This window comes from Centruroides vittatus, unplaced genomic scaffold (genome assembly GCF_030686945.1).
Source record: "Centruroides vittatus isolate TY-2023 unplaced genomic scaffold, ASM3068694v2 contig_150, whole genome shotgun sequence".
NCBI classification, from domain to species: Eukaryota; Metazoa; Arthropoda; class Arachnida; order Scorpiones; family Buthidae; genus Centruroides; species Centruroides vittatus.
Window position 1 is genome coordinate 1,569,306 of NW_027120928.1, and position 21,279 is coordinate 1,590,584.

Sequence of the window (21,279 nt, forward strand, 5' to 3'; positions counted from 1 at the left end):
ATATATCTTAATTAAGAAGAATTTTGCCCCAAAAAAGGCCAAGGACCAGATGGAATTTTAACTCATTACGATAGTGGCGAGGGGGAAAAGTTACGTAAGCCACCCGTACTTGTAAAGCGCGAAACAGCACGGTTTTCGAACCACCCTATATTTTAATTTTCAATCTGAATTATATAATTTCTATTTAAATGCGTTATTTTATATTACAAAACCTTAAAAAATATTCATAAAATTAATAAGGAACATTAAAAAAAGAAATCTATTTTTAAAACAACAACTGGTCTAGTGTTATCTTTAAAATCTCCAACATTGTCTTTACGAATTTTCCTTTCAAATTCAACAATAAATTGAATATTTTAAAATCGTAGATAAGAATTAATTGTTTTCATAAATGCCACTTAAACATTTTAATAGCGATTATCGTTATGAAACATCAAACAATAATATAATTATCCAGCTGTAAATCACAGAAAAGACTTTCATCTCGTATATCAAATCACAGATTACGAGCCAAGTTTTACGAAGCAAGGTAATATTAGAAAGAGAATTGATGCCATTGGAGACAATATTTCCAAAGCATAACTATAATAAGTACATGTAATTTAAACAATAATATTTATCTAGGCATTACAAAGTTGTTAATGACAACCCAAACTTTATACAGATATATTAGTAAATAATTAATATTAATTCAATTAAAAACGAGCGATTAAATTTGTCCGGAAGTTCGTAAGCGTCCCCGTATTCCTTTATTCGTAAGATTTGTCTAATAAATAAAAATATAATTAATTAAAATGTATTTATCAATCCCGTTTCCATTAATTTTGTGGAAAAAAAACATTGCTCTAAATTCATTTACGCTTACTTTTATAAGAAGGATTCGATTTAATAGTTTTAATATTATTGATTTTTTTAAAGTTTTTACTTTAATAATAAAGAAATTTATTTTATATATTTAGAAATATAATTAAAACCAAAAAGAAAAAATACTTTTTACTATAAGTGACTCTTTAATAGGCCAAGTTATAAACGGTTTTCGTAAATATCCAAAGTCGGCTGACAGTCTAATTATTCCTCCGAATAATTGGTACAATTATTTTAATGATTTTTCAATTTGTTATTCAACTAATAACAGAAGGAGTGTAATTTATAATGATCAACAAAATAATCAACCGTATGAAGAACTGGTTAATACGGATATCCTATATTATTATATTAACGAGTTAAAAGAAAAAAACTGCTCCGGGATGTGATGCAATAAAGAAATTACCGAGGCCAATAGTTGAATATTTGGTCAGAATATTTAATGATTTATATAATACAGGTATAGCGCCTAACGAATGGGACGAAATTATTCCATATACGATTTTTAAAAAAGTGATAGAACACAACCAGCCAACCATAGACCGATCGCTTTATTATCTGGATTTCGAAAGCTATATACATCTATATTAATGACAAAATTTAACGAATGGACTGCAACAAATAACTATAGAAATAGTACCCGATATGCTTTTAATAAAGATGCTGGCACTCTTATAGCACTATTTGTATTGCTAGCATTAATACAACTCCAACTTGGAAGAAAAAGACATTTTTCTTTCAAGTCGGAGTAGTATCAATGCTATTAATGGAGTTGTATTTGCACTCTTTTTGGATATAGAGAATGCTTATGATTTAGTTCTGATATCAAATTTACAAAATAAAATGTTAAAATGATTAGAGCTGTGGGTTTGCTTTTCGGACAGTACGATATTATTATAAAACAGAACAATAGTCTATGGCTAGCCTTTGAAATACTCGCGGACTGTTACAGGGTGACCCGTGTTCTCTTTATTTATTCAACCTTTAAGTGTATGATTTGAATGACAGTTTTGTTAACGAAAATGATGGTTTTACCTTTGAAGGTCGAACAATACATTCTATTTCATACGCTGACGATAAAGTAGTTTTAGCTCCGACCGCAGCTGCGCTTCGACGAAAAATATATGCTCTAGAAAAATATTGAGAGAAACTAACATCGAAAATGAACCCCAAAAAATCCTTCATTATGATTTTCCAAAATGGTTCTAGATTGCCAAGAAAACGTAGGCTTACGTCTTTTTATCTCAACAATGAAAAACTTTTAATAGTCCCAGAGACAAAGTTCTTGTGTGTGCGCTTACGCCGTCTTTATCATTTGAAGAACACTTTAAGAAAGTTAAGATAAAGTCTACTACTTTGATCAATAATATAGTTAAATTATTTGCTAAACTGAAAATACGTAATATTAGAGTCCAGTTCAAACTGTTTTCTTCTATTATTTTAAATGCTTTTGGATACGCTGCTCCCATTTAGAGCCTATCTAATTTTAATAATCTAGAGATAATTCATACGGGAAGTTTTTTCTCTAGATTATAATGTTCCCGGTCCGTATTTTATTAAAGGCTACATTAAATTTCTCAGTCGATTAAGAGATGACGAGGCGCTTCCAGCTTTATTGTCGAGAAACCGAAAATCTTCCGTCGACAAGTCGAGTAAAAACCGGCTTTGCCAATTGTCAACTTTATTTAATGTTTGGTTTTTCGATAGATCCGTTTATGGAAAAATCCGATTTATGTGAAATGCACAGTACTCAATTCACAACGCCTTAGAAATATCTTTATCTCACGACATTTATGATGTAAGGAATCGTATTAATTCTGCTTGTTATAACGTAATTTTAGATTACCCAAACATTAATGGTTATGCGGATACGGAATTGTCTTTTAATGTTAAAAATTTTTTTTATCCAATTAAGAGATTATAATTAATAATTAATAATTATAATCTCTCTATTCAATTAATACAATATAATTCTAAATTATATCGTATTAGTTGTGGCCAGGCTTTGTCTAAAATTCATTTATTTTGTACTTGTAACAAGGCACAAGAATTACGAAAACGATATAATCTCCGAGTATTGGGCTTCGTGTATTTTGTTTTGATTGTTTCCATGTAATTTGTATTCTCAAATATTTTGTAATAATATAATCACCCTCTTGTAACAGGCACGTGCCTATTATAAATAAAGCTTATTTATTATTATTATTATTGTATTATACAACTGAAATACTATTTACGTATATTATTAAATAAATAAATATTTACAAAATATTTTATTTTTAAAAGAATGTTTTAAGCAATTTTTATTTTATTTTATTAAGACTAAAGACTAAATTATATTTCGGGTGAACTAAAGCAAAGGGAATTGACTCTCGCTTCTTCCTTAAAATAATTTTATTTTACTTTTAGATACTTTTGTATTTTTTAAGAAATAAATTAGAGAATTCTTTTTCATTAATTTAGTATACTCGTCTTTCAGTTAAATTAGTTTTCGTGTCGATTTAATTTATTTTTCAGAATTTGTTTACTTCATCGAGATTTTTGTTTGTTAAAAAGATGAAAAAATATTTATAGATAGATATTTGGAAACAAGATCTAATTAAAAATAGTTTGTTAATTATTGAATCCAGTATAACCTGTCTAAGACGAACCTACCTAAACTAGAAGAATTCTTCGGAACAGAGCGACTTTCTATGTTAAATTTTACTATAAGCCGGAAACCTGTCTAACGCGGAAACGGAAGAGGTATTTGAGTACGAAGTATGTAACTTAACCCGGATAAAGCGGACGGATAGACAGATGGCGTAATGCAATTGGTATACGACAGAGCGAGACATCTGCTATAGTTTAAAGATTTAAAAATTCCGGTTTACACGGGTTTTACTCTAAATAGTCTTAAATAATTTAGATATTTCTATACTTTCTTTGGCAATTTCGGATGTATACAATCTGTATCCAAATAGCCAATATATTTAATTTTCTTCCATTTATATACGTTTTTAGGAACGAAATTTAATTAAGAAATAATCCAACAATTATTTAACAATTACATTTTAACTAATTTAAGCATTTTATTTTATTCATTTATATATATATATATATATATTTTACACAGTTTTGTTTCTGTATCACTTACTTTCAATGAAATGTACAGAGTTTGTTGCCACAATTGCCCTTTCAGATATATTTTTATTCTTCTATATATTTGTTCACCACCTTTTGTCATGGATTCCTGATTCTAAAAATAACCATTCTTTTCTATATTTCTTTTGCCTTCAATCCATATTTTCTTGTCTTATTTATTTTTTATCATCATCATCTTTACTATTCAAATTCAATTTTATTATTTACAAAACTTTTGTTATTGTATAAACGGATAAGATTTTATGCAGGATTTGATTTATTACAATATGATTATTTTCGATGTATTTATTTTTAATAAAATTTATTTATTCCTTTTTATAATATACAATAAAACCTGTTCAAACCGGAAAAATATTCGGTACAGTGCCAGTCCGGTTTATACAGGTTTTACTGTATTTCGAATGTTGAGAAAACTCTATCTAAATATGCATTTATGTAGGAAAATTTCACTATAAAATACATATTTTCTGGTGAATTTATAATTTTATTATCTTTATGTATAAGTTACTCTTGCCTCATAAAATATAAAAGGGAAAATAACTTGTACGACGCTATTCTGTTGGCGGAAGAAAGAGAAAATTGACTTTATTCGACTTGTTTCCTACAAAAGCATTATAATTAATACATGACGATTGAGTTAGAAACTTAACCAAGCAGAGTGATGAGTTTATATATTTACTCGTCTGAATGGATGAGAAGATACAAGAATGAATCCATTCTGTCTCGTGATTTTTCACGGACAAAACTACTATTCTCTACTGAGTCATCACAACTACAGTAAAATTACCACAAAGAATTAATGGGTGACTTATTTATTACTTCAATTTTCGTTTTTATTTCCAAGTTAAGATTTAATTAAGATTTTTAAAAGATTTTTAATGTGATTATCTTTTATTCAGAGCAGGATTTAGACTTGTAACGCTAAGCTATAAAAAAAATATGAGAACTTAACGTAGTAAGTATTTATTGTGACATCATCACAATAGTTGGGCTGTAATTTTAAAAAATATCGCGTGACTTCCGGTCCAGAGTATACAGTTAATTGGGCTCTCTCGTTCCTACTATTTCCATATCTGGTCTGGATTTTAGTCGTGTCTTCCCCTGTAAATCACACTTCTCCTATTAACAATTGTGTCATTCTGGTCATCTAACTCGGTTTTCCTGAAAAGTTTGAATCGAAATCGTGTAACTTCCGGTCCAGATTGAAAGTTCGTATATAATTAATCCATAAGCTCTCCATATCTGGTCTCGATTTTCATTTAACTCCGTTCCCGACATTAACGAAAGACAGACGGTAGGAATGTATAGGTCTGCAATTTGAAAATTGCAGCCCAATAAGGGTCTTTCTCCCTCCTCCTCGTGTCTATCGAACTGAGGTTAAAATAGAAGAAATGTTATTTAATCCGCATGGACCCGAATCCATTTAGTAAGTGGGGAATATTCTTAATTGCTTAAACACCTGAGACTATAAAGCGATTAAACACTTAGTTTACGTGTTTATAAATGATTCGTGCTCTTCATTTAGTAACGATAATACTTATATGAACTTTTCAAATAAGATAAACTGTATATAAATCTAAATTTCATGTGATTAAAAGTATAAATCATTTAAAATTATTGTAAATATGCTTGTACTTTTTATTAGATTGCTAATATTAATGATCTTCAATTCTTGTTAATCATCATTCTAGATGTCATTTGTTCTACAATTATCTACCTCCAGAGACTTTCCTGAGACAGATCATTTTCAAAGTCATATTCGAATAATGGAAAACTTCTAATGTTTTAAATTTATACATAAATATGGCGACTTTATGCCAACTAGACTTTAGTCAGAGGCACGTGTTCTAGCTTCAATTAGGAGGTTCAAGTCCAATGTATACTGTTGACTTCCGACATTTTTCTTCGGGGGAAAATATTTTCTTATAAAAGATTGGTTTGGGGCCCCAGGCAATTGCTCTTATTGTCCATAGGATAACGTAACACCGCGTGTTTTTAGGGTCTCATATAAGTAATGAGACCCTAACATAAGCTTAACTCGAGTCTTATAATTAAGTATTAGATTGAATTCTGGAGCTTGAACAATAATGAAGTATTGTGTCATAGGAGCTTTATATTATATAAAAGGGGTCTCGCAAGTCTTGCTTAAGATTTGCATAATTTAAAACCACCACTGTACACAGATCTTTATATTTACAACATATAATGTATAACAAGCTCTATTGTTTATATACTGTATATTTTTCAATATTTAAATTAAAATATGTTTAATTACCTTTTAATTTAGTTAAATTAAGCTTTTTCCTGCTATACTAACCAAAAATTTAATTCTTTCTTATCAATAGTAATTTGTACGTTGTAAGTTAATTCAACCACAGTTGATAAGCTGTTTTTTAATTGATCAAATGATAATTTCTTTTATCTGCAATAAAAATTTACGTAAACAATTATTCAAAAGTCAGTTAATAGTGCCAATAATAATATAAATATCAATGTGCAAACGGCATCAATTTTGATAAGATGCGAGATAAATTTTTCGATATCCTTCCCTTGCTTGGTGATTAATGAATAATTGCTCATTAATTTTTCAAATAATAATAATAATAATAAACTCGTATTTAATTTCTAATGCATATAAACTTTTATATTTGATTGCAAGCAGGGTGTAGAATGATGCCATCTGTTGTGACAATGACGAGACTTTACCCACGCGTCAAGATCCCATCCAACTTTAGCTTAATTAATATTGAAAGGCCATTATCTATTCTCCCCAGCTTAAAGCTCAGTTTGCTTGAGAATCTCACTCTTTTTTTTCCCTCTCCCCCCTCATGTCATCTGTTTTGGAGCAAGACACTAAATGAATTTTAATGACATATCCCTTCCGATCGCAGTTACGGGGTAGTTTAGTAAAAATAGGGAGATCGATGTTGTATGACTCATAAAACTTTGGTGAATTGATACGGGAGTAACATTTCACTTCTCGTTAATTAATTAAAAAATAGTTTTTAATTAATTTATTTTTTAACTTGGTAAATTCGGTATTTTATTTAAACGCTTTTCCGTGAAAAAGATCGAGAAAGAGAAGCACGAAGAAGAAGAGGAAGAGAAAAGGGAGAAGAGGAAACGAAAGTAAAAGAAGAAGAAAGGAAAACTAGGAGAAGAAGGCAGAAGAAACAAAGAAGAAAAGGAAGAAGAAACAGGACGCAAGGAGATGTAAGAAAAGGAAAAGAATGGGAGAGGATAAAGAAGTAAAAAAGGAAGAAAAAGAGTGAAGAAATGAGAGGAGTAGAAGGAGGAAGAAGGGAAGAGGAAAAAGGGAAAGAGAAAGAATAGGAAGAATAAAGAAACAAAGGGAATAGGAGAAGAAAGAAGAGAAGATGAAAAAGAAGAAAGAGGAAGAGAAAGAGAAGGAAGAATAAAGAAATAAGAAGAGTAGGAGGAGGAAGAAAAAGATGACGAAGAATAAAAAGAAGAAAGCTTTAAAATATATTTTCAATTGTTTTATGAAAACGTGTTTTGTCATTTCAAGATATAAGTATTCTAGACAGGAAGAAAAAAATGGTATAGTTGACACGATCGAATTCAGTTGGAATTCAGCCAAAAACATCGCCATTTTTTATGTAAATATGAATTATGAAACATTGCCAGCATGTTGCTAGTGATATAGTTACAATACCGTAAAAATTTTTCTACAGCGTACATGCTTCCGGAACTAAGTATGATGTAGAAAGCATTGAACCAGAGAAGAAATGTAACACCGTCAAATTTACAACAAAGTGCACTTTTCAACATATTGCTTGCCTTCAGCGAATAAAAAAAGTATTAAATAGTAAAAAAATATCTTTAGGCTTGTACAGTATTTGTTTTTTATAATTATTCTGCATTAAAATTTGACACAAACACACACAGTACATAATTACGACTTGTACACTCAGACAACTGACGTTACAAATCAATAATCATTAACAAAAAGTTGAAGAGTCAATTCAAAAGTATACAATTCGAGAATTAACTTTAAGAAATTAGTCGAATTATTATTTTAAAATAATTATCGAGATAAATTTATTTTTAAAAAATTGATCGTGCATTTTTCCTTTAAATTTTAAAGTAAAATCATGTACAGCGAACTTGTCTAAGACGGAAACCCTGCTCAAAACCTTTTTTCACCTTTAAATTCTCGCTTGAAAAATTTTTCCAATAAGTTTTAAAAATCAATTTTTGGATTATAAAACGTCGATAAAACTAATACATTTGATAATATTAAAATTTTTTAAAGTAAAAGTTCGAATAAATAAAATAAAAGTAATAAACAGCAAACTTCAGATAAGGAATAAATAGCAAAGATATCAAAAAATCAATAAAATTTGGTTGAGTTTGTGCAAGTTCGATGTATATTAAGAGGATGAAAAAGGTGAAGGAAGCTGAAGAAGAACAAAAAAAAAGGAAGAGAAGAAAAAAGAAAAGGAAGATGAAGGAAAGGAGGATGGAGAGAACGAGAGGGGATGAGGAGAGGAAGAGGAAGATGGAAAGAAAAGCACGAAGAAGGGGAAGAGGAAATATTTAAAATGTAATCTTTTCTCTAATTTAAATACACGTTTTTGATATTTAATATTAAAATAAAGTAAAATAAAGAAAAGGAAGTTGATTGCACGCCGGAGATTTCCAACATAAAGCATTTCATTTTATACTTAAGAAATCTCTTTAATAATTTTCAATTAAAACGTTCTCAAGTCATTTTTGTTACTTTTATCCAATTTGCAAAGTAATATAAACTAACTACAACACAGAAATACAATGGATGTAATTACTGCTATAGCAGAGGTGGTCTTTTATGTACTTAGTTTCTGCCAGTGTCATTATGTCGTCCTTAGATTCGGGAGACCGGTTACAAAGAGGCATCCCATTCCAACTAAAGAAAGAAAAAGAAAAGCGATCTTTGGTGTCTTATTTCTCTTCTAACTCTGTGATCGATGATAGAAAAAGCACGCAACTCTTCACTTATAAATTTATCCTTTTGGGATTCTACTTAAATTTTACACATAATATATTTAAAACCCTTTTAAATTATTTGTATTCAGCAAAAAGAAAAAAAAGGAATAATTTCGGCATTTATAAATCACAACGATGATTTGTAAATATTAAATATAATCATTCTTTTTAAAGATTGTTTAACACAATAATTAAACAATAATTTATATTATTATTGAGCGGCAATTTTTAAAAAATTGTAGACCTATAAATTCCCACTGTCGTCTGTCTGTCCTTCCTTAATCTCGATAACGCTGTCGGATAGATGACATTTGAAACCAGATGTGGAAAGCTTAGGGGTAGGAGACCCCAATTAACTATATAGGAATGTCCTCTCTAGACCGGAAGTCACGTGAATTCAACTCAAAAATTTCCCCAGAATGGAGTTATGTAGAAAAGCACGATGTACAGGGGCAAGATTCTACAAATTTCGTGTATTTTAAATTAAATAAATTAAAAATACGATTAAAACTTGCAGCCCGGCACTGTGACGATTTCACGATAACTTTTGCTCGTTGATTAATAATTATTCCACGTTGCCCACCAACCCAGAGGTTGGGAGAGAAAGAGAAAGAGAGATCCTTGCTTATCTTTGATTTTTTGAAAAAAAAAAAACTTTCCTTTGGTTATCCTTCATTTTAAAATCTCCTTAACAACTGATTATAAGAAATATTTGTCTTGCTTAAGAATGAAATCTCTGTCCATTCACTAGTCTTTCTTTCCCTCCTTTTCAAATGGAAATGAATGAAAAAAAAAAAAAAAAGCAGCACTTACCCTACTCAACAGCTTCGTCATCACTAACGAGTTCTGAAAAAATGACATTTGGGCTGAGGTATACTAAACGTCAGCACAAAATATCAAAACGACACCATTACTTATCGCTCAACACCAAATTTGGATATGGCAATTGTTCCATTCAGCACTTCTTGATCCACAATAAACACAGAATTTATTCTTTCTCCGTAGGAATCCTTGCTTCCAATAAGAATAGTTTAACTCCTCCGTATTTTTCCGCAATACGGCATCAAAAATTACGAAAAAAATCACATAAACATAACGTAAATATACGGGATGACTCAATTGTTTTACAATTGTTCGGACCACCCTGTATATAACTACATTTAAAGAAGAGCAATTAAAATATTAACAACTCGAAATAAATAAATTAATGCACGTTTATATATTTTCATATAGAGCATTCTAATCATAATATTAAAAAAAAATTATATTATAACCTAAATATAAGTGATTTATTAAAATACAAGGAAAATAATTAAATGGTATGCATTAACAAATGTATCGTTTGTGGCACCATCTGTTGAGTATTATTTGAACTATTAAAAATATATATATGCATAATTTTAACAGAATTGTTACGATTACTTTATTATGGTTTTTAGTTATTTACCGAAATAATAAATTATTAGATATGTTTTAAGTTATGTTATAAAAAAGATATGTCTACATATAAGATCTACATATAAGTGAAATTAAACCGAACAATAAATTAGATTAAATATATTTGGCGTAAAATAAAATTTAAATTTGCCTATAAAATTAATTGAAAAATTTAATAAATAATAAGAAAAAAATAAAAAAATTGAGATTGAAGCCACCAGTGAGGATCGAACTCACGACCCCTGGTTTACAAGACCAGTGCTCTAACCACTGAGCTATGGTGGCTAACGTTTACGTGCCTCTATCGAGTACCTTATATAGGCATTTTCGAAAAGTTCCATCTAATTCGTCTTTACTTTATCTTTTCGTAATTAAAATATATTTATTTTACTTTAAAATCTTAAAGTAAAATCTCTAGCATATCATTTTTATTTTAAGAATTAGAACAGAATTTAAAAATTATGTTTATGACAAGTCTTATACTTGTAACTTTAATTAACTAATTAGAGTTGTGTACGTATATTTTTAATAAATTATTATTATAATGAATTAATAAATATATTAATATATTTAAACGTTCGTATAAAATAAATTTAAAAAAAAATCAAATTTGATCACGTGATTATTGGAAATTCAAGATGGCTGCTTCCAGGCATAAGATTTTGGCGTTGTTTTTGACGTTGAGAAGATCGCGTAATTATCTATTCACTAAGATTGGTTCTAATGGTTAGATGCTTTATTATTTATTACGTAAATACTGATATAATTATTTATGATATTTCTTTTAATTAAATTTTTTAGCGAGTAAATAGCATGCTCGCGTGTTTTTTTTAATACAATATATTAATTGACAGTCTGAATTTAACAAAGAAAAGGCCTTTCTGAGAAAATGCATCGTAGAATATTTTAAATTAACTAGTTTCATGTTTATTTTGATTAAATAATTTTTAATTGTTTAAGGATTAGGCTATACTTTGGTATGGTGACTAGACCAGTGAAGAGGCTGGGCTGGTTTGGTGGATCCCACGTTTACTTTGCATTGAAACTCGTAGCGCTACATTCCACAAGCAGTGGAGAGAGAAGCAGCAGATGGAGTGCCGAACAGGTCGGTTGTCTCTCGGAAGACGTTGGCCACGTTAAGCAGACTCGACAATTCTGGTGGCGTCGAGTACTTTTCTGCCGAATGCCCTTTATGGTAGCGCCGTTTTGGAATGTGTTTAGTATTTTGACGTCACATTTTGTAGGGTCTTTCGTTTACGCTACCTATTGCTACCCGAAAATGACTAATGATGGCTGCTTTTTGTTCCGACGCATGCGTCGCTCGTCGTTCGGCAGATATAACTGTAACGGCTACCGATTGGAACACCTTTGCTCGGTTACGACTGTCGACTCTGCCGAACGCATCCGTCGGAGTTACTAATAACAAAAAGTCGTACTCTGTCCGGATTTTCTCTCCCGAAATAATCAAATGGTGTCTATGACGGATGGTTGCTGAGTGTAATTAGGTGCTTTTGGGCAGAATGCACTTAATTACACCCAGAAGGATCTGTCCACCCGCAAAAAGTCATTTAATTGTTTCCCCAGTGGCGTTAGTTGGAGTCTCGGGTTTCTGGTGGTGGACGGCTTGGCATTGTCGATGTCACTTCTTGCTTTTTTGGACTCTAAAGTCGGCCGGGTCCTGTAACCGGGCAGTGCCAAAAGGCAGCCCACATTCTTGTGCCAAGACAATGTAAAGTCGATGTGGAATCTAGCCAATTGGTCCAGCTCCACTACTGAATGAACATTTAAGGTAAAGATGTGTTGTACAAAATAATTCTGAACTACGTGACTGGAATTATTTTATACAGCTGCTAATTCTTCTCGATTAATGAAATGTATCTTGCGTGTATGCTCAAATTATATTATTTTATGGAAAGCATTCTAAGGAATCTAAAAATATCTAACAATATATCTGAAAATTAAGCACGATCTTACGAAGTCAGAAAAACCCAGTAAATGACCGTCTGCGATTGGTCAGATAATCGACTGCTGGTAGGAAGCCATATGCAGCTATTTGTAGGTACAAAATGTCTAAAAATTACTCTTGCTCATTCCTTGTTGATTGTAATTTCATTTAACTTAGAATTCCCACGAATGACCATGGTAGTCATTTGCTGGTAGCTGGTCATTTACAGGTCAAATCACTCTTTGCCTTATTGGTAAGTTACTTTTAGGCCATTTATATACATTTATCTGTAGAAAGAATTTAAAAGTAAATTCCATCGCTTTAGTTACTTTCATGTAAATCTGTGTAAATATTTGCACAAATCATTGATACATAAAATCTTACATACATGAAATGTATTTATGAATTTCATAATTGAATCAATATATGTATATTATGTGGTCATTATAAGAAAATGTATGAAAAAGCTTTTTGATTAAAAATTTGTGTAAAGCGATATGAAACTTTTCTATAAATAACTCTAATCGGAGCTATCGTATAGCAAAATTTGTTAGTATACTCCAAAAAGAGCACAAGATTCTGAAAAGAGTTCAAGGAAGTAACAGAAATTAATGAATTTTAGTAAATAAGTTAGATCTTTCTTGAGTCTTCTGATTGATTAAAAAAAATCATATGATTGGAATACTTGTCATCAGAGCTACATGTCCTAAAAATTTCAGCCTTCTATCTTAATTAGATGTGGATGAAATTTGAGTTGCAAGATTTGTGGATATGATATAAAGCAAATTAAATAAAAGCATTTATTAATAATAATAATGATAAACACGAAAATTTTTCTGCTACTTGTAATCTTGCAATATTATATTTTTATGAAATAGGCTTTTTAGCTGTTGCTGTTACAAAGATGAAATATTGTTTGATAATGAAGTATGGTATGCATATCAATATCATTAATGGCTTCATTCTGTGACAACTTTATTCAAAAACAAATACTTCTATTTAAGCTGAAACTAATTTAGCTTGAACAACAACCTTAAATAATTTTTTCAATAATACTATAATTTATTTAAACAAATGTTTTCCATTCTTTTCATGGTCTACATCAAGTTTAAACTATAAACTAGAAGAGTTGGAATCTTCTAGTTTATTGTTTGGTTATTTTTGATATCATCAAAATCTATTTATAAAATGTTTTATAGAATATTAGAAACATATGAATAATATAACAGAAATTATTTTGGTTTTATATGAGGTTTTGTTAATGAGATAAATGGTTTTGAAAGTTTATCAAGTACATGTGCACTTGATCAAGATTCAACTCAATGGATATCATGTACCTCTACTAACATTTGTAAACATTCCGATGTTTATATGCATCGAATGGCGAGAGCACAGAATAAGACTAAATATTTACTTTTCGGGAATATTTTTCATTTAAAAATTGTTGGAAATGATGTCATTTTTATTGCATGCAATTGTGCTCAAAGCCTGATGCATATACAGAAATAACCGACAATCGCCTTAAATATCGCGCTTATAGCTTGATATTTAACACGAACGTTGGTTATTTGTGCTCTTTTTATTAAATTTCTACAAATGTTTTCCAACGTATAATTTTGCAGTTTCAATTTTTCAAGTGCTATAATAATTTTTTCTTTTAACTGTTTAATATTCAGTATGTCACCACTACACATGATAAGTGTAAGAATGATACAGAAAAAATAATATTGACAGTGTTTACAAACACATCAAGTAACACAGAAATGTTTTCAAAACACGCAACAGTAACAATAGCATACATCAACATCTGTTGAGTTGAATCTTGATTATGTGCACTCGTGCACAATTAACTTTTAATGCCATTTTTCTCAAAGTCTCGTGTGAAAAATTTTATTCTATATTTTTGATTCAGTATTTCACATGGAATTACCACTTTCCTGCTTGTAACACTCAGTTGTGCATACAGGATTTAATCTCGGTGAAGCACAGTTGAAGGGATAAAAACATTTTTAATGTGGAATTCAATAAAATTTCCACCTTATGTGGCCTTTAATTCATAAGTAGTATAGAAATAGAAGACATGACATAATATAAATACAAAAAATTGAATTTTAATTAGGAAAACATTTTTGGAAAATTTTCTAGTGTTATATGTATATAAACATTCCAAAGCCGGATGTATTAATACAGTAATTAATAGTAACAAACAACTGCAGTAATTAATTGGGATATTTTTGATACAATTAATAATTAGTAGTTTATATATTAATTAATTATATTAATTGTAGCAAAAAATAACCCAATTAATTACAACGATCGTTTGGTTTAGTATTTCTAGTGTTTTTTTTTTTTTTTTTTGGAGGGTGCTAGGACCAACTTGTGCTCCTCTGAGTGCACTATTGGTACCACCAGTTACATGATGCCATATATATGACATCAAAAAATAATCGACCAGTTATTAATAGATCGATACTGGTCCTATTTAAAATAATCAAATATTTAATAGATGTTTATTAAGAGAGTTTGATTCATATTGTTCCAAGGAATCGACTAGAGAGATAGAGATCAAAGAGAAGACACTAGATTTTTCCTAGTACAGTGTCGTCATTATGATTTTGGGCACAATTTTTTTCACCCTGTTTGAAGCTTAATAACTCCTGTGCTTTTTGTTGAAAATTTCTGAAATGTTTAGGGAGGTTTGTTTATTAGGGGGATTGATGCTATTAAATTTTGGTGATGAAAGGTCAAAGGAGTGGGGAGATAAAGGGGTCATGTGTATCTCCAGTAGGATCAGACTTAATGATGATTTTACTCATTATTAGCATTTATAATTTTTTATAAAACCCATCCCTACTTTCAAAATTAAGCTTTTTGCCATTTTATAATAGTTATTTTATTAAAAAGCTTTTTATATTTTTATCATAACAGATGGCACCACCAAATTGCCGGAAAAGTTAAGCAACTTGTTGCTGGCTTATTTTGACGTAGTTTTTTAGTTGGCATGTTTTTAAATCTATTATATATTCTTTTTTAATTAAAAATATTTAGATCAATTTATATTTATAAATTTATTTGTGTTTTTTTAAATTAAGGATTCAACTATTCCACTGCAATACCAGATATTAATAAGGAGGAACAGAAAAATTTACCTGAAAAAAGTGAAAATAAAGTCAGTGTACCAGATTTTAAAACATTGGCAGAGTATAGGTAAATATTTACCAATAATAATTATCAATATAATTTTTAGTGTAGTTATATTTAACAAGATACTTATTGAGTCCACAATTTCATTTTATTTTTATAAAATTAACAGTATATCTTAACAACATTTAGTAAAACTTTAAACTAATATGTCGAGTTATCTTCACATTACTAGAACATATTTATTAACAATGTGACAAACCTGATTTTTGATTATAGTCGGACAATCTGCCAAATTATTGTCTGGCTTTAATAAAAATTAGCTTGATAATTAGGCAGATTGTCTGACTAGAACATGTTCATATTAAAATGAGATAAAAAAACAACTACCTATTATATGTAATTATTAGTAAATCTCACATTCCCAAAGCTTTCGGATTACTGAAGCCCATCTGTAAGGTCACAGACATAAATATAAATAGTTCTTAAAGGAAAATACTCAGGAATGTGAGATTTGTTAGCAATTATTCCAATAAAATAACTTTTTCGTGATTTTTATAAGGGTTTATTGATTTTATTATCTATTTATATTATTTTGAGATGAATTTAGTCAATTCTTCTTAGAATTAGAAATTATACTTTTGTACTGTTGAAAGATATTTAAATTTTTAAATGTTTTTATGATTGAAACAAAGAAGAATAAAATTACAATATGACTAAAAGCATTATTAAATTATTTATATGAGTATAGACAAAGGAAACATAATTAAATATGTAGGGTGTCTTCTAAAATTAAATCCAGGCTAATAACTCAGAAAAGACTGTCAGATTCAAGTGAACAACATTGTTTTATACATTGTTGAGTGTGTGGACTATTCATTGGGACGTCAGTTAATTTCCCCCTACTCCCAGAAAAGAGGATTATCTCGGCTCCTATTGTATATAGAACTACATTTCCAACTGTAAAGTTGTAGAGCAAGTTGAAATTAGTACATTCCACATTTTATTCAATTAAAAAAGGATAGAGGTTGTTTTGTGCACTCCCAAAAATTTGAAGAGTTGTATGAGTTTGGTTTCTCCATAGTACTGAGCATCTTTGTAAGTGTTTGCTTCTCAAGCTTTATAGTTTGTGATAAAAGTGTCAGTGAAGAATATATTTTGGTTTCATTAATTAAAGATCTTATAGGACAGGAAGAAGGCTAGAACTCGAAACAGCATTTTATTGAACCTGGAAGAAGTAAAACAAATGAAAAAGAATAAAACAATATTTCCACATCATAAATATACATCTAAGCAGAAAATTGCTTTATCATGTTATACATCAAAAAACAAACACTTCCATTTAGCAGTGTATTAAATTGCTCAAACTTGTCTCCATTAACAGCAACATGTGTTAGTAGTAGTTCAATTGATTGGCAAACATGTTTACTATATCAAATTTTTATGCTATAGGACTGTTTTTGAACAATAAAAACATTTGGACTATGTAGGGAAATGAAGATGGTCTTTAAAAAGGCCAAAAGTATTTAAATTCATGCTGGATAGTAAGGTTTATAATATTGATACTAATGACCAATTAGTGACCTGTTTAAATGTTATTTTTAAATTCAGCTTTGAATTTTTCTTAATATTCTAGTTTAATGCCATGTAAATTGATTATTATTATAGTTACAATGCTCTTCCTTCCAAATAATAACTTAACTGTGTATTTGAATACTACTTCAGTTGTAAATATTTATTGTGTTATTCTCATAGTCTTTTGTCCATTGTCTTATTTTGTGCTAGCACACTTTTTCCAAAGACAGACTTATCTCACTGGATTAAATACAGAACAGAATGACCTTGATATGCAATTTGAAGAATAATAATATATATTTATTTTATGATAATTTTAATACAGTAATACCTTGGTTTTCCTTAACTTTGGTTATTGTCGGTTTCGGTTTTCGTCGATTTTTTCGTGAAAAATTTGTCTCGGTTTTCATCGATTACCTCGGATTTTGTCGGTGTGCTCAAGTGACCTCGCTGCTAATTTTGTGAAAACAAAGGGTGACCTACGTGTTTTCCGGCGCAGTGTGGCGTTACTTCTCATTCTGTGAACATTACCCTGCATGGCCCACCATTGGCCAACGGTTCCATTACGTGAACACTGGGAGTTCGGTCGTGGGTTTGCGCTTTGCCAGGGCGGGCTGGCCATGTGAAATTTTCTAGGGTTTCTCCATGCCTGTAATGCCCGAATAGGGGCCAGTTACCCTTAAACGGATTCCCGGAAGGCATTATTCCCCTCAATATGACCATCGTAAATGCATACAACTACTGTTACATGACAATTACGTCACACGTTACCACAGGGTGATACAGGCTAGAAGCTCATGTCCAACTAGATTCTACAAGACAAGACATTACCCCACGTGTCTAACCGAACAATTCCATTGCTTTCATCTTAATGCTAATTATCTTATCTTTAATCTTACTGTTTTTATCTTTATGCTAATTAGTCTTTTATGTTACTTTCTTACTGCTTTTAGTATTTAACACTGTATTAATTCTCTATAAAATGTGTTTTTGGTATGTATTTCAGAGTGTATAAAACAAATTAATTGGATTTACATTGATTCGTATGGAAATAATTGCCTCGGTTTTCTCCGATTGTTTTCGGACAGATTATCAACGAAAACTGAGGTTTCACTGTATATGAAATGTTCTTATTTTGTGGCATTTTGTTGCATGTGTATATATGTTGTGAAGTATTTTATTATAAAATTAATAATGTGCATTCATATGCCTGTAAATTCTAAAAAAAGGATTTATGTATTAAGACTGAAGAAAAACCTGTTATGTTTGAAGTGCATATTGTAAAATAAATACAGAATTATTCTGCAAATTACATGTGTCAAAGTCATTCCGTTGTGTTTAATGCACAGTTTGTGTGCTTGCACAAAACATACAAAATAAATATTTACACTTATTGAATCTTAATGTTTTTGTTTTACCATCGATACCAGATGTTTTATGATCATAAATTACTAGGTATTCTCTAGGAAAGCAACTGAGCTCTGCAGCATAGAAAACTAAACCCATTTTTTTTTAACAGTTTTAAAATTGATCTAAATCTAAAATGTCATAGGGATCAATTTAAACTGATAGCAGTTGGAAACTTGATTGACATGTAACATATGACCAGTTTACAGTTGGCAATTGGCCCATAGACATTACATAATGAGCTTTGATCTTGAATATCTCAGCCCACGGAGCAACTGTCAAAATTTCTGCTTCATCACGAAATTGGCCTTGCCGAATTGTATGTATTTGCAAGAAAATCATGTTTAGTGATTGCCCGGTTGCTTTAAAATTCAGTCACAGGCAAATAATCAATAATCTTTAGTCCTATTGATTATTCACAAAATATAATTAAAATATGCACAAAAACAGAGTTAATTTAATATAATTTCATACATAGTATATGAATACTTTGACCTGATTTGGAATGAGGCAAGAAAAAAAAAACATTGTTCTCTGCAGTTAATACTAAGATGCTATTTTTAGTGGTATGAATATTGATCCATCTATATAATCTGATTTAATACACCTTTGCCACTTTCAAAAATGTGGAAATGCATGTTAATTTCTCACTTTGCATATATTTTAATGCAATGTAATATAAAAAAGAAAACTGTAAATTAATAAAATAAATTTAATACAATTTTAAATGTAATCAAATATGATGGATGGAGAACCTTTTTTCTGCATGCCATGTAGTAAGCATAATTATCTTTAAAAATGTTTTTATGTTATATTTGTTTTAAAAATATTCTTTAATTATAATAAATGTAAAGAAGCTAGTTGAAAAGAATGATCAGGTAATAAACTGAAAGGATGAATGAAAAAAGACAGATGATAAACTGAATATAAGGATAAGGAAGAAAATCTACTGTCTGTCGGCAATAAAATTATTTACTTGAACTAAATACATGCAAGTACTTTCAACATTTCAAAATATCGTCGTAAAGTGAAGGAAGAATATATAAAATTTACATAATGACTTTTTATAAACTCACATATCAAGAACATACACTGTATTTGTTTTAATATAAGTTTATTGATTCCATTATTATTCCATTATACTAAATATAGTATAATCTAACTCTCCAAATTTTGGCTTTATAGAACTCTCATCATTCTGTTCATAGAATAATAATTCTTTACTAATTATATAAAATCATTTTTTTAATTTTAATTTTTCATTATAAATGCTTTAATGGAACAAAATAATGTACAAAAAGAGTTCAAGTACTTTTGAGTGCTAAATACTCATTGTCACGAATAGAGATTTGACGATACAATACAATAAAATTAAGAAACAGAATGTTAAGTGTATTCATTCTTTCCATTTGCAAATCATTATTTCTAGTAGCTCAAAGTCTTTGCTCTTTAAGTGTGCTGTCTTCTTCCATTAAAGCATTTCCCTTTTATTATTATGTTGGGTTAAGTGAGATATACTCGGTTAACACCGGTGGCTGTGTTCTATGCCGGACCAAAGTCAAGGCATAGTAACCAAAACAGAAATTAAAGAAGTGTATCGGTGTGTGTGTCTGTATTCAGGAATTTCCTCAGAATATGACATGTATTCAAAATAGTGGCCTTCTGTAGTGTGATGTAGGTGTTTCTATTCAATTGTAATGTGCCCAGGCTTTTGTGTAGTGTGTGGGGTATGACACCTGTAGAGGAGAGAACAACAGGTACAATAAGCATCCTATTCATCCTCCACAGATGCCTTATTTCCTGGGCGAGTTCTGTGTACTTGCTAATTTTTTCAGTGCATGCATTTTGTATATTGTGAGTGTTTGGAATGGGTATGTCTATAATGTATGTGATTTTATTGTGTTTGTCAATGAGTGTGATGTCTTGTCTGTTGTGGTAAATTGTTTTATCTGTGATTATGGCTCTGTCGTAGTACATTTTGTGCGTGTTGTTTTCCAATACTGTCTGTGGAATGTATTTGTAGTATGGTTCGTGGATGTCTACTAATTTGTGTTTCTTTGCAAGCTCTTGGTGTATTATATTTGCTACTTGATTATGTCTGTGTAAATAATCTGTCTGTGCCAAGAGCTTGCAACCAGAGGTGATGTGTTGTATAGTTTCTGGCATGATGTGACATTTTCTGCATATGTCATTTGTGAGTGTTGCATCTTTGAGTATCTGTTTTCTGTAGTTTTTAGTATTTATGACCTGATCCTGTATGGTGATCATGAATCCTTCCGTCTCCCCAAAGAGGTATCCCCGAGCTAACCGGCTGTTTGACGCAGTTTTGTCATCAAAATCCTGGGCCAGATCATAAGGATGCCTGCCATGGAGTGCCTTTCGAGCCCACGATTGCTTAACGGTGTCTATGCTTTTTATATGTTGTGTTGTGTCCATATGATGTGAGTGTAAGTTTAATGGTGTGTTATTCGAGTCTGCCAGAGTTACTGCTTTATGTAATTGTGATGTTTCTTGTTTTTTGTAGAAAAACTCTCGCAATGACTGTTTGTTTGTAGTGAAGGTTAACTATGTCAATCAGGCCACGTCTGCCATCTTTACGTGGAAGGGTTAATCTTTCTGTGGCGGATTTAGGATGATGTTGTTTATGCTTAGTAAGTGTTGTTCTTGTTTTCCTTTGGAGTTGCTCAAGATCTGTGTGAGTCCAATGTATAACTCCAAAAGAATGTGTAAGTACTGGAATGACATATGTGTTTATTGCTTTAACTGTGTGTTTTGCA

At 30.3% G+C, this 21,279-nt stretch overlaps 1 protein-coding gene and 1 non-coding gene across 2 annotated transcripts in view; one reads left to right on the forward strand and one right to left on the reverse strand.

The window, feature by feature from the left end:
- Positions 1-10,646: 10,646 nt before the first annotated feature.
- Positions 10,647-10,719, reverse strand: TRNAT-UGU (transfer RNA threonine (anticodon UGU)). Its single transcript has one exon. It is a non-coding gene; the product is annotated as a tRNA-Thr (tRNA).
- Positions 10,720-11,048: 329 nt separating this feature from the next.
- Positions 11,049-21,279, forward strand: part of mRpL19 (mitochondrial ribosomal protein L19) — a 32,843-nt gene continuing 22,612 nt past the window's right edge. The window contains exons 1-2 of the mRNA XM_067262628.1: positions 11,049-11,160; positions 15,472-15,586. Coding sequence (XP_067118729.1) covers positions 11,073-11,160; positions 15,472-15,586 — 203 coding nt within the window. The 5' untranslated portion in view covers positions 11,049-11,072. The remainder of the gene's footprint in view (positions 11,161-15,471; positions 15,587-21,279) is intronic.